At 36.2% G+C, this 13,872-nt stretch overlaps 1 protein-coding gene across 6 annotated transcripts in view; it reads right to left on the reverse strand.

The window, feature by feature from the left end:
- CNTN1 (contactin 1) overlaps positions 1-13,872 on the reverse strand; it is a 251,559-nt gene that overhangs the window by 19,362 nt on the left and 218,325 nt on the right. For all 6 annotated transcript variants that reach the window (XM_082763611.1, XM_082763609.1, XM_082763610.1 and 3 more), the window contains 3 exons: positions 12,093-12,327; positions 8,070-8,173; positions 1,266-1,452 (listed from right to left, as the gene is read on the reverse strand). In XM_082763611.1, coding sequence (XP_082619737.1) covers positions 1,266-1,452; positions 8,070-8,173; positions 12,093-12,327 — 526 coding nt within the window. The remainder of the gene's footprint in view (positions 1-1,265; positions 1,453-8,069; positions 8,174-12,092; positions 12,328-13,872) is intronic.

Raw genomic sequence — 13,872 nt, forward strand, 5'->3', positions numbered from 1 at the left:
AACTACGTTCAGAACCTCCCTGAAATGTAGCTTAAGTCATATTTATTCATGGACATCTAATGTTTAATTAACCATTTAAAGGCAGTTCTAAAACATTTAACTCAGTAGTAATCAAAGTACCTCACTGCAGAAACCATTAATCATATTTTACACAATAAGTTTATAAAATGCAGTCTTCTTATTCAACACAAGTGAACCCCAAAGGTCCAAGTTGCTTAGTATACTATTTACTGACAGAAATCCTCAAATTAGTTATACATATTTTTAGCCTCTATATGTGTTTTAAATACACAAGATGGATTTATTGAGCATGGCTCAGAATATGTTAGTGCTAGGTATTATTAATAAATCAGGAGCTATAATCAGAAACCTGGCATGTACATTCAAGACTATGATTCAGATCACCCAGTTTTCAAAAGTGCCTATTACTGGCTATTGATACCATTAATGAAACAGGCAATTAGTCATAATTTAATAATCAGAATACAATACTTCCCCCTGCTGATTAAACAGAAAGCCAGAGTGTAGCTGCCCAAGTTTGGTTTGAATGTTCACCCCTTAGAACCACAGAATGGTTTGGGTCGGAAGGGGCCTTAAAGATCATCTACTCCAACCCCCTGCCATGGGCAGGGACATCTTTCACAAGACCAGGCTGCTCAAAATCCTGTCCAACCTGACTTTGAACATGGGACACCCAAAACTTCTCTGAGCAACCTGCTCCATTGTTTCACCACTCCCATGGTGAAAAATTTCTTCCTTACATCCAACCTAAATCTACCCTCTTTCAACTTAGAACCAGTACCCCTTGTCCTGCCACCCCAGCTCACACTAAGGGGAAACTTGGAATATCATGCCCAGCTTTGAGCCCCCCAGTACAAGAAAGACTGATAATCTGCAGAGTTCTGCAGTCCCTGTCTCTATATATTTTCAAGACCCAGCCCTCTGCACCCTGGTCTAAGCTTGTGGCTGACCGTGCTCTGAGCAGGAGGTTGGACCTTCTGAGTCACTTCCACCCTGAATTATCCTTTGAGTTTAAAGCCTGTGTCTCCTTACTTCCTTTTGTAAGATAGCCACATTGTACATGGAAACAAAAGTGAGGAAGGAGAGCCTTGGTAGAAATTTTCACACCAAGAACCAATACCACATCAAGGAAGAACACAAGGAGTATGAGTGAGAAACCAAGTTTGAGGACATGAGAGACATGATACAACATGCAACAATTAAGTACACAACATTATAAATAACCTATTTCTCCATTTACTTACGTGCTTTCCTAGTAATAATATCAATGGTTCTACTGGGAGGTCCGTAGCCTGCACTATTGAAGGCAGAAACATCTACATGGTAGCGTGTATTCGGCTTCAGGTTTTCCAGTTTGGTTGAATATTCTTGATTGCTTACTTGTACCCGCTGTGCAGCTGCTTCTTTATCATGAGCAGCCCAGTAACGAATCTGTAAGCAATCAAATTGAATGATTAAACTTAGCATATTTTGTTATAAGGAAAATTTATCAAAAATGATGTGTGCTGGATATTTCTACACAACATACTCTGGGTAGTAAGTGAGCTAAAAGACATTTAACAGCAACAGCATGGAACTTCTTCTCCAGGCTATGATTTTAACCAAGCTGTATACAGACATAAAGAAACAGCAACTAAGTCAGACTGTATTTTGAAGCTTTTCCTCACAGTGGCTTAACTTATTTTCAGCAAAGTCATTACAAGTCTGGGAAATGGCTAATACCTTCTGAGAATGTGTCTATTTTCTTGCTAAGTTGTTTTTTGAGCATTTGACTTTGAACTTTAACATTGTTTTTCTACACGGATGAGTAGACTACACTCTGCTATTGATTTCATGATATTTTGTGTAAAATTTCTAATAAATCTATTCCTTTTGTACTTATATCTAGAAAAATGAAAATAAGTCAATCATGTTATGTGTGTGTGTATCCAAGAAGCATAACTAAGACAGATTCTAATGAATAAACACATTTTCTTCTGTTTCTTCCAATGATTAAGATTTACAAAGAAGCCTTGCTTCAAAAATAATTGAACCTGAACTGATACCTATTTCTTACCTTTTCCTCTGTGAGCTATGTGCAGAGCAGCTCTTCTGCCAAATTGGCTCATAGACTTCAAAGTTTTATCATATACTACATCAAAAGTTATTTTCTTTTTAGTAAAAAATATTTTTACAGAACTGTAAGGGTACCTTAAAAAATATGCTTTTATCAATATATGAGAGCACTTTGGCTTGGCCACAAAGATTAAAATGAGAGATTAAAATAAATAAATAAATAAAACAAAACAAAACAAAATAACCTAGAAAGTAGATGTGGTATTATCCCTGAAATTAAGTATTTTCTCTTAAAAAAGCTGTATGTTGCCTCAGGTATATTGCATGAAAATAACCTTGACAGATATAAACACAAAGATTGAACCAAAGAACAGGCCATATTGAATCTTTTTGGACTCATTTTTGACCACAGTTTCACAAGTTGTTATTTGAGGTTAGCTTTTTAAATCTATATTGAAATAGACAAAAAAAGGAACCTTGGTTTTCATAAGCAATATTGATCCAACACCTAAAACGCACATCTTTGCAAGCTACTGATATAAATATCTAGGCTTAGATTTCAGACACAATTACAAAACAGAAATTTAAAACAAAAAAATTACTAAAGAAGTGATGCCATTCCACATAGACTGCCACATATATGGGGTTCTATTCTGCATAGCCTTATGAGATGCAAATGAGAGTAAAACACTGTACCTTCTGGGCTTTGCCTTTTTTATAACTGTAGGCATAAGAATAAATTATTAAACTAACCTTAGAGACTAAACAGGTGCCCATTATATTTTGGTTTTGAGTATTTTGTTCTCAGAATTCCTGCTCTGCTCTGCCTGTCTTCATAATGATTTTAAAGTATGCTATATGAGAACCTTTAAAATTTTTCTTATGAAGAGGGTAATACTGTTGGTAATTTCAGGCTCTAGGAAAAATTTTGCTTTGTAAGATTTGATTAGTGACATCAGGTATCCTGACATTTTGTCTTTTGAATAGCAACTGCTTTAATCTTCTATTTTGCTGATGTTAGTTTTCTCCTTGGAAACTTCAGTTGAGGTATATGTTAGAAGAGCAGATAGGTTGTCAAGGCGTTAGTACTGCAGTTCTCTTTAAAAAGTAGGGGTACAACTTTTATTTGACAAGTCTTTATTTTTGCTTATTTAAATTTAAATGTTTAATAAAACTATTTCTTTGTTTTACCTCAGAGTGTGTATTGTAGCTGAATGAGGAGAAGTGCAGTAGAGGATTTCTCTTCCCCTACTGTAAAACTGCTGTGCTGGATACTGTAACAGCCACTATCACTAAACAGAGGTTACTCTCATTCAAATACTAGAATCTCTTGTCAGTGTTTGTTGCCTTAGTCTTGCCCAACACCGTTAGAAATTATTCATACTGTGATAACTATAATTGGCTCCCATTTTTAAATATGGCATGCAGATCTGCCTTTGAGCAGATACGAGCAGGTAATTTTTAGCTCTGCAAATATATGTCCTGCACAGTGTTTTGGAAATGTAATCCATTAGCATCGAAAATTTCAGTTTATTGTAACTTAGGCACTCTCATTCATGAAATTCCTACTTAACAAGGTGGCTTTCTTACTGAGGAAACAGATTTTGCCCTGAAGTGAGCGAGGAACGTGTCTCCACTCCATTCTGGAAGTTTCTCTGGAAGGCTGGTAACCTCTGTTTTTGATGAATGGTTTGAAACTAGCATGGGACCATAAACCATCACAGTCATTTTAGCTGAAAGCCTGACTATGATCTTCAACTCAGAATTGTTTTTATATGATTATAATTAACAAACTGTTGTAGATAAATTGCTGTTGTTGAAAGCAACAGCTGTGTGCCATTAGCTATTAACTTTAAGTGACTCAAACACTAGAGGGTCTGTACAGCAAGAACTAGAGGACATTAGGTCTATCTCTGCCTCAAAGTTCAAACAAGCAAAGGAATATCTGTAAAGTTCTAGGTAGCCAAAAATTCATTAGTTACAATAAGAGCAATGGCAGCTTTGCTGTAGATATTAACTGGTCATTGAAGTCTAATTCATTCATTTTCAGTATGTTCTATCCCATTTAATTATTTGCTTTACCTAAAGATGGCAACGCTATATACACCCCGCTATATACACCCTATATGAGAAACTTTTGTTAAACATAGAGCTTATGCTGGAGGCCTTTGAATATGTCAGACTTACGAAACTTCCTATAATCCTCCTGTTCATTTACACTACAGTAATGCCAATGACATAATAAGTAATGTACAGAATCAAACAAGACAAGTGAGAACAATGAATGAAAATGTAAATTACACCGAGAGCATATTACATTTCAGGCAGAAGTAATATAAATTAAATATAAATCCCAAATACTATTGTTCTTGGCTGTGATATCGTGGACTTAAGTACTCCTAGAGTGTGAATCAGATCTGTTTGGATTATTGTAACTAATCTTGGAAAATCAAAGAATTGAAATAAGATGATTCTCTTGATAGCTAAGAAAAATACTGCCTTCTTTACGATATTCTGAGGTTGCTTTTCTTCACATATACTTTGGAAGTTTCTTAAAGTACTTAGAAATCTCCCTTTCACTCTCTTGCCTCTTTGGAAGTGGTATCTAGAATGACATGCCCCATTGCTAAAAGAATCCACATTTTCCCACTTTGCTCGCTCTCTTTATTTATTTATTTATGTATTTATTTCAGAGCTTGGATAAGAATCACAAACAGTCTGCTTTTTTCTGGTGCTCTGCATTTACCTTGTTAGGGTAGCCCATGAATCCTCAGGGGACATGTGAGAGTATTTCACCCCAGCTCTACAGTTTGTTGAGGAGGTTAGGCCAAAACCAACAAAGGTGTCACACAGTGATCTGTGGAAACGGAATGCCTCAGACATCGTGAGTTTGAGCTGCTGCCTGTGTTGACATCAGGGGAAAAACCACTATCCTACATTACCCTCTTCTTTATTCAAATTTTAATATACTGAAATACATCAGAAAGTGTTTCTGTAAGTGTCATGGAACAACATCTTTCATATTCATGGAAGTTTTACATAAGAGGGACATAAAAGAGACACTCATAATAAGAGAGAATGCTAATGACATATTTAAGTAAGAGGAACAATGGCGGTGAATAGCCATAAATGTGTTTAGTAAAATAAACATCTGTTGCATAGAAATAGCAGGAAATATACAGTGTCTTTGGTATTGCATGCACTGAAGAGCCATGGCTTTTAGCGGGATATTGCAAGAACTCATAAATCTGAAATTCTCTGTATGGATGGAGATAGTTTTCGTATTTTATCCCTTCTTTAAGTGTGAGCTGAGGATACTCCCCTGTAATGGCAAAATGCATCAGCTCACACTCATCACCACGAGGGCAGTCATTCTAACTGTATGCATTAGTGTCAAAAAAATCTGACTCCTCCTAGTGTGAAAAGCATCATGTCACAGGTGAAATACCTCCAGACATTTTGCTCAGAATACTCCCACCTCCTAAACTCTACCATTTAAGAGGTAAGTTATGCCATTTTCAGGTAATAATAAAGTCCAAAGTGAAACTGAGAAAGCATTCTGGTGAATGAGGGACTTTGCTAACAAGTGTTAGAGCTGAGCAATAATTAGAAAATAAGTATTGAAAAAATTCCTTATGTCTATATGGATAGAGTCTTCCAGACATATTCATTTGAATTTTGTAATGCAGTTTGACCTAATCTGTGCTCTTTTCTCCACAACTCTAATTGTAACTTCACAAAGGTAACCTACAGCCTTGACCTTCCAGAAGAGCCTTCTCTATTTCTGCCCTGTACAATGGCAGCCCTGTTCCTTCAGGGCTGATGGGGATGGCATATCTGATCTTCAGGAACGTAAGACTTTTTTTTGCTCTTGAAGCACAGGCTCCTCCTTTGCTTCTCTGCCCTCTGCTAGAATGAGGCTTATTATTGTTCTAGAGAACACATTACTCCATGGGACAGTAATTCATGCCTATTAGTCTGCTTATTGCTGTATCAGATATTAACTTTTTTTTTTTTTTTCCACAGTCATGATAACTAGGAAAAACTACTTTAGAAAAAGAGAAAAAAAAAAAAAAAGAGAAGAAACTCAGGAGTCTAATACCACTGTTCATTGTACATATTCAAGCAATCAGCTCACACTGGATTTATGGAAGTGTAATACTTTTCTAGGAATGAGTGGATGAACAAGTACTCCAGCTATCAAATTAAGGTCACGTCCCTTACATCTGTATTCTCTGTAACAGAACTCTCCACCCATTCTCACCTTCTATCCCACCTTTCTTCAGAAGTGCAGTTATCCTCTTTCTAAGCCAAAGGTCCTCCATGCTTCTTTCCCACTGCCATTCTATTCACTTTCCCCTGCATCCCATTCTTTCCCAATGAACACTCTTCCCTCTCTTCTTTCTCTGACCTACCCTGACAGCAATTCAGATGACTTTAGGTAAAATAATGTAAAATAAAAATGTGGCCAAAAAAAACATACGAGAATGTTCTCCCACCATGTTCATTCCCCGTTCATCCTCAGCATGCGTCACTCCCCATCACAACCCTCAACATTCATTGCCATGCTGTATCACTACTGCAACCTCAGCCTTTCCAGTGTTCTCCCAGCCCTCCTTGCTGCTGCTCTCTCCACACTTCCACAAGTCCCCTGGTGAGTGCCTGCCCAATGTCTGTTCCAGTTATTCCTGGCACCAAAGCTTCTTGCCTACTTTCTGCAAATACTGTCCAACTTGGAAGTGCACCACTGCTGCATGACTAGCTGGTCTGAGTGCACAAAACTATGTTCTCCACCCTGCTCTCAATTACAGCCATGACTTTTAGATCCTACTTGCATGACCCATATGTAACACCAAACCACTTTACTAAATTAAGAGTTACCATTGATGTCAGTGGCTTTATTACAAACCCCAGTGTCCTCTGCTTATAATTTTAAGCATTATGTGTGCACTATGTAGAATCACGTTTTATATGGGACACTGTACTAGTTCGTATTGAGATCTTCACTATGATCTGTATCTTGTGACAATAACCCCAAACTATTACATATATTTAATGGAGACAAAAATATATATAGTGAAATATGGAACTGAGTACTAGTAAAAGAACATTTATTCATATACTTCTGTCACTAAGTTACATTTTGTGAGGTTACTCTGTGTTTGTCTATGTTCATTTTGGAACACGGACTCTACCATCAAGAAGATGACAACTTAAATATCAAAGCAAATCACTAACAAACTAATGCCCAAATCCCTTTTCTGGAATGCAGCCAAAGTAAGTCGGCTGTACACTGCAGAGTTCATCAGCATCCGCTGTGCATGGATAATGTAAGACTTCCCTGCTGGAGAGCTACATGGCTGTTTCTAGTTGCACCCACCCTGTGGCTGTTTTCATCTTTGTACAAGGACGTGAACAATTTTTACCAGTGGTACCAATAGTTTTTACCAGTAGTTCTGGACCAGAAAAACATGCCTTGAAGCTCTTTCTGATGTGGAGAATAGAAACCATGAACAAAACATTGTCTTGCACAATAGCATTGTATTGTTTTATTGGATTCTGGGCATTTGTCACCTAGTCCACTTACTAGGTGACATTGTGGGTGAATTATATTAATAACTGCTGATAATTTATATGGGCCATGACTTACAATTTCATGTCCGTGTTGACAATTACACCCAAAACTTAATTTCATTGTTTTGAGAAGGCAAAGATAGGCATTCAATTGTGTAAGATAAACTGACAACATTTGTTTGTGAAATAATGATGACTTTTTTTCAGTTGATCAGTGGGTACACACCAGTTAATGTCTTAGTAATGAAGTACATAGCACCAAAAATAATCTGTTTCTCAAGATGTGAAATCTGCACAGCAAACAATAACTAAATAGAAGTGAACTCTAAGAGCTAGAATGTTACAATAGGAATTATTGTTGCATTTAACCACTGAAATTCAATTAATGAGGAAACAGGCAGTGTCACCTCTAAACTCACCTGATATCCTTCCACAGATTTCTCAGAAACATGGTGCCAAGAAACAGAAATTTCAGAAGATGACAAAACTTTTACACTCACATCTGTGGGTACCTCAGTTGGAGCTGGAAGACAAAACATGTTAAATATCCAATCTCATCCAGTGATATTGTTATGTTCACTTTGAGGGGCTTCTCTCACTTCAGGTCTTTGTATTATTTTCTTGATATCAGTGTGTTAGTCTTCAATCTGCTTTTACACGAGTAAATTTCAAATTCATTGATGATCTGTATGGGAAAGGACTCTATAAAAACAAAGCAATGATCCTATTACTTGGCTCAGACTATGTATTTTTATGCTTCAACAGATTCCATTCTGAAATTTGTGTAAATTAAAACCTGGCTTTGATAAAGAACTGATTGAAGCATCCAGTGATCTTTTACTAAATTGGACAGCAGTTGACAGATTAAAACATATATATAAAATATTTTTAAGCTAGCTACACACAAATATTCATGTGTATATCATTTAATCACAATGACACAAAGTTTTTATGAAACTAGATATTAGATACAGAGTTGGCTAGTGGGGCATATAAATCTGAACATATGTGTGAAATAATCCAAGAGCACCCTTCCATCAGCCATTCATCAGACAGTTGATTTTGTTTGTTTTCTTACTTTTGGACAACAGCCAATGCAGAACACAGATCAGTATAATGTGACATACTTTTATTCAGGGCTCAGAAAATTAAGCTCTAGGTTAATTATACAAAGGTGTTAATTTCACTGCTGCTTTCTTTTTAAGTAAGATAAGGAATTTGAAAATTCATAAACTTAGCAATGTCTACAAAGGAGAAAGTTTTCCAAGCTAAGAACAATTCTCTTTTGCGAATCTTTTGAAACAAGTTGCAACAGACAGGCATGGCAGCTTGAGCTGAGGAAAGCTTTCATATACTTAATCTTCTAACCGGGCATCAAGTCAACTATGCATCAAAACAGCCACTGTTAAGAAAAAATCAGCTACATCTCTTAAGAAAATTATCCTGGGCAACAAAATAATCTTATATGCAAAGTTACCTTTTGTAATTGTCTTTCATTGTCTGTTAATAATGCAAATGTATAATTAAAAATGATACATTATTGCAAAATTGTTTTCACAATGACAGGCATTTAGATAAGCAAGAGGTCTGTGCACTCACTGCTAGCAATCATTACTCTGCAATGGAAGGTATGACTAGTAGTTGTCAGACATGGAACTTGGCTTAAAATATGTGGAAATGCAGAAATTCCATTGTCACGAAAGTGAATAAAGATGTCTACAATTATAACTAGACACAGATACATTACAAAATACACTGTTTAATAGAAATGCTGTTGTTATATATAAGTATGTATGCATATTTATACATATCAGTATGGAATACTGTGTATTTATTTTAAATCCCACTACTGCCTTTGAGAGGTTGTGATTTCTGACAGTAGTAAAATCCCTTGCTGATTCAGAGGTACAAAGGTACAGGTGGAATAGATGTGATCATCTCATCCAGTTCCAAATCAGTGTCAGACTCTTTATTGTTTTAATTACAGAATTTGCCAAAATGTTTCATTTTGAAAAGTTCCAACTGACAGGGATTTTGCTGATACAATACTCTAGACAGTAACTCATCTGCTTATGCTTATTTATTAACTCTATGTAATTTATACCCATATTTGGCATTTATGTTCTACAAATATTTTGCAGGCTTTTCTGAGCCAGAAAGATGACATCAGTTGCTTTTCTTCAGTTTTCTAATTCAGCAATTCTACCAGTAAAAAAAATATTAAAGTGTGCCTTCCAGTATGTTCTCTTCACTGTAAAGTAGTGATCATTGCACAATTTTCTTCTAAAAGTATAATTTTACAAAGTTAAAGCTGGAAGCCAGCAAGCATGCTACAAGGTACTGAAGTGACTTTGTGCAAGTCCTGATGCCAGCAGAAAACTACAAAATGTTGTTTGGATTAACTTTCATTATACCTATTGGAAAAAATCTTTCTAACTTGTTCTGTAGTTCCTGTGTTTGATACAGTCCTTAAAGAAAGTCATAGCTCTGTGTAAGAGCTGTTAGCATTACAAGTAAGGTTTAGAGCACCATGAATCTGACAGCTTTGGTGCTTCTTGTGGTTGAAATTAAAGAAGAAGATTCAATGAGCTTCTATTGCTTTTGCTTCCTGTATCTGGCATTACTTGTGCACAAGTGATTCTATCAATTAAGTGTCTGTGCCTGGTGACAGGATGAGGGGGAATGGGCTAAAGTTGCACCAGGGGTGGTTTAGGTTGGATATTAGGAAAAACTTCTTTACCAAAAGGGTTGTTAGGCATTGGAATGGGCTGCCCAGGGAAGTGGTTGTGTCACCATCCCTGGAGCTCTTTAAATGACATTTAGATGTAGAGCTTAGTGACATGGTTAGTGTTAGGTCAGAGGTTGGACTAGGTGATCTTGGAGGTCTCTTCCAACCTAGACAATTCTGTGAACTTTGCTAAACTCTGTGCTAAAATATCAGCAACCACTGAAGTGATTTCTTTATCTGGAAACTGGCACTACTGCCCATTCTTCTTCCTTTTGGAACTACTAGGCTCTGCCATGTCTCTGAACTTAAAAAGCTGTACAAACACACTCCCATGCATAACATGGTTAGTATAAGCCTAACATAAACATATGGGAGCTTATCAGTCAGCTGTCGATAATGTCTCTGAGAAGGGATGGATACTGAAATGTTATTTGTCAGATATGGCTTTTATTACACCATAGCAATTTATTAACTTACTTAGACAATTGCAAAAAGAATCATTCTTTGCTGAAGCAGCTCTTGAAGATGATATTCTAAGGTATGCTTTTCTGATAAAAAGGATTAATATTAATCACTTCATAAAGGTGTTACTAGCTTGAATCCTGAATTATCATAAGAAACAAAAGGACTACTTTATCTTTTCTCTGTGTGTGGGCGATCTGTGTGCAAAGTTCCCATTAGTCCTAATGGGAAGCATGAACATAAATCTCCCGTAAAGTACACAGAGTAAAGAATAGAGTTGGTAGTGTGAGAATGTGGCCTTGTTATCATATCCCTCCTCTTGGCTCTTTGGTCTGGATCTGCTGACTTTCTGAAAGAGGGTCTGTTCTACAGAAAGAAAAATATGAGCAATTATTTGGGGTTTTGGAAGAAATTAATAAACTGTATTCTTTTAAAAACAGGCTTCAGTGATTATGTTGCAATTAAGATATTGTATATACTTCTTCTGATTTAAGGTAAACCTTCTTCCAGTGCTTTCCCTCTCTTGCTAAGTTCAGAAATGTCATTTAAACTTCAATAGTAAAGATCACAGCATGTGAAATAATTCCAGCAAGAACTAAGAAAAAGATTTTAGTGAAATGTCAAAAAGGTTTTCATTAAATTATTCACTCGGTAACTCGAGCATCCAAACCACAGTAAAGAATGTGGCAGGGCTAATTTATATTAGACTTTAAACACACTTCAAATAAAAAAAAATATTTTTTTTTTCAAATATAAAAAAATAAATAGAACTGAGCCATCATTAATTCAGAATTTTTGGGCTAAATTCTGATACTGACCTACTAGAATAATAGGCTTTAGTGTGGTCTGTTAAAAGAAAAAAACAAAACCAAACAACATATATATGTCAACCACATGTATTAAGATCACAGAGACAAAATTGATAGATAATGACGTAAATGTTTTAGGTAAAAGATATGAAGATGAGAATTTATTTTTTAAAAGATTCTTAAATCTTTTAACAAGAAGTGTGAAAAATCTTGAATGCTTCTTCATATTGCTCATTAAGACAGCAAGTACAACCAAGTGTTCTCCACTGTACAGAAAGTAGAGTTTGAGGTTATGACCTGCAAGTGTTTTGTGAGTGAGATATACCCTCCTTGATGAAGGATAGTTGGTATATTCATCAGTGATAGGGACCTGGATTTGTCTAATGATGTTGGTAGCACTGATTTGGGCCCTCAGTGTGAAAATTGATTGGAACTTTACTCACCATCTTGAGCTGAATAAATTACAGCAGTGAGACTGAATGGTCCATCCCCTTTGTTGTTAAAAGCTTTCACTTTTACTTGATACTGCGTCGAAGGTGGCATCGATTCATCTTTGTGGACATACCGTCCAATTTCAGGATTAGTAACTGTAACTCTTCTCCATTCTTTCTCACCAAATGGCTTGAAAGCCACTATGTAACCAAAGTTATTGCCATAGTGGTATTCTCTTGACAAAGGCTAAAGAGGCAAAAGATACAACATTGATTATTGTAGACAATCAAACAGATAGATCTCTAAAGAAAAACAAATAATACAGAAAGCATCAGTAAGTGTGCTGTAAAACAAACAAACAAACAACCAAAGAACCAAAGTTCAATTTTCTTCTGTTTTACTTCTATGGTTTACTCCCATCCCCTTTAAAACCATGCCACCTTCATTATCCAGGTCTGTAGTAACAGTACATTTGCTACTAGTATATATATGAATGAGTACAGTACTCATCCATACTCACTATAAGACATATAAAGTTATTGCCTACAGAAAGAAACCAAGAACAATTATGTACTAAAACCACTGTCATCTGCGGCTAGGAAAAAAGGCTTTCTTAAGGAATAACTGAGAGAGGATATGAAACACAGACACAGTATGCAAGCATCTGGGTCCATCCACACATGTAAAGACACCTGCACAAGACAGAGAGAAAATTCAAGTAGCTGGTCTAAATTATATTCATTAAGCTAAAGTTGGTCATCTAGGCCACCTGTACAGTTGATGAAGAGACTAATAAAGGAATGATTAATCTTACCTCTTTTTAGTGATGATGGAGGGGGTACAGTTAGCTGGTTTAGACTATCTATCTAACTTCTAATTGCTAAAAGTTTAAGTAAAAATGACTTCCACTTTCAGCATGACCATTAAAGGTCTATTCAAAGATGTTTCTTGAAACTACAATTGATTTCCTACATGCAGAAATACTGTAATACAAAATAACAGAAGACCATCTGCTATAAAACAAAACTCCTTCATTTACCAAAGCTCTATATTCAGTGATTACTCCTCAGCCTTAGTACGTGCAGCCTTAACCAAAACTACCAGATAGCATGGCCAAAATCATGTCAGTAGTGCACCTGAAGACTGACTGAAAGTATCCTTTCAAAACAGACCTCCTGCATTACATTTTCCCATCCTGTTAACCTTGCAGAGATGAATTAGCTCATCTTAAGGCAAAGATCCTGGAGCAGTATAACAGATACTAACTATTGTCCTTAAGTTGTTTGGTTACTTGTGTAGCACTTCAGATAAAATTCGAGAAACCTGGCATGCCAAAAGGGAGATGGATATTTGGTGTCTAGTCGTGATGCTAACCACATGTCATCTAAATTTAGATTCACAGACAACCTTGCAATTCAAAAGGTAGAAGATTTCAAATACTGGGTCACTTTTGATAGCTGGTTTTCCAAAATTATCATTGTGTGCAGCTGCCTAAATTCAAACAGAATCCTATCCAAAGTAAGCAGCCTGGATAAGTGGCCCTAGAATGATTTTCACCCAGAGCAAACTTTAGAAAGCCAAGACTGACATTTTAAAATTATGTTCTAGAAAGTCTTGAAAATTTGAATGAGTCAAATACTTCACACAATAAGGTATAAGTAGCTGAAGAGTTTGAAGTATTCACTAATAACTTTGAAAAATGAAATAGAAGAGGGAAAGGCAAGCAGGGAAAAAATGAGGAATGGACATGCCACTCCTAGCTCTTTCTTGGTTCTTCTTCCCAAACAAGTC

Source organism: Aythya marila (genome assembly GCF_965140915.1).
Source record: "Aythya marila genome assembly, chromosome: 1".
In the NCBI taxonomy this organism is placed as follows: domain Eukaryota; kingdom Metazoa; phylum Chordata; class Aves; order Anseriformes; family Anatidae; genus Aythya; species Aythya marila.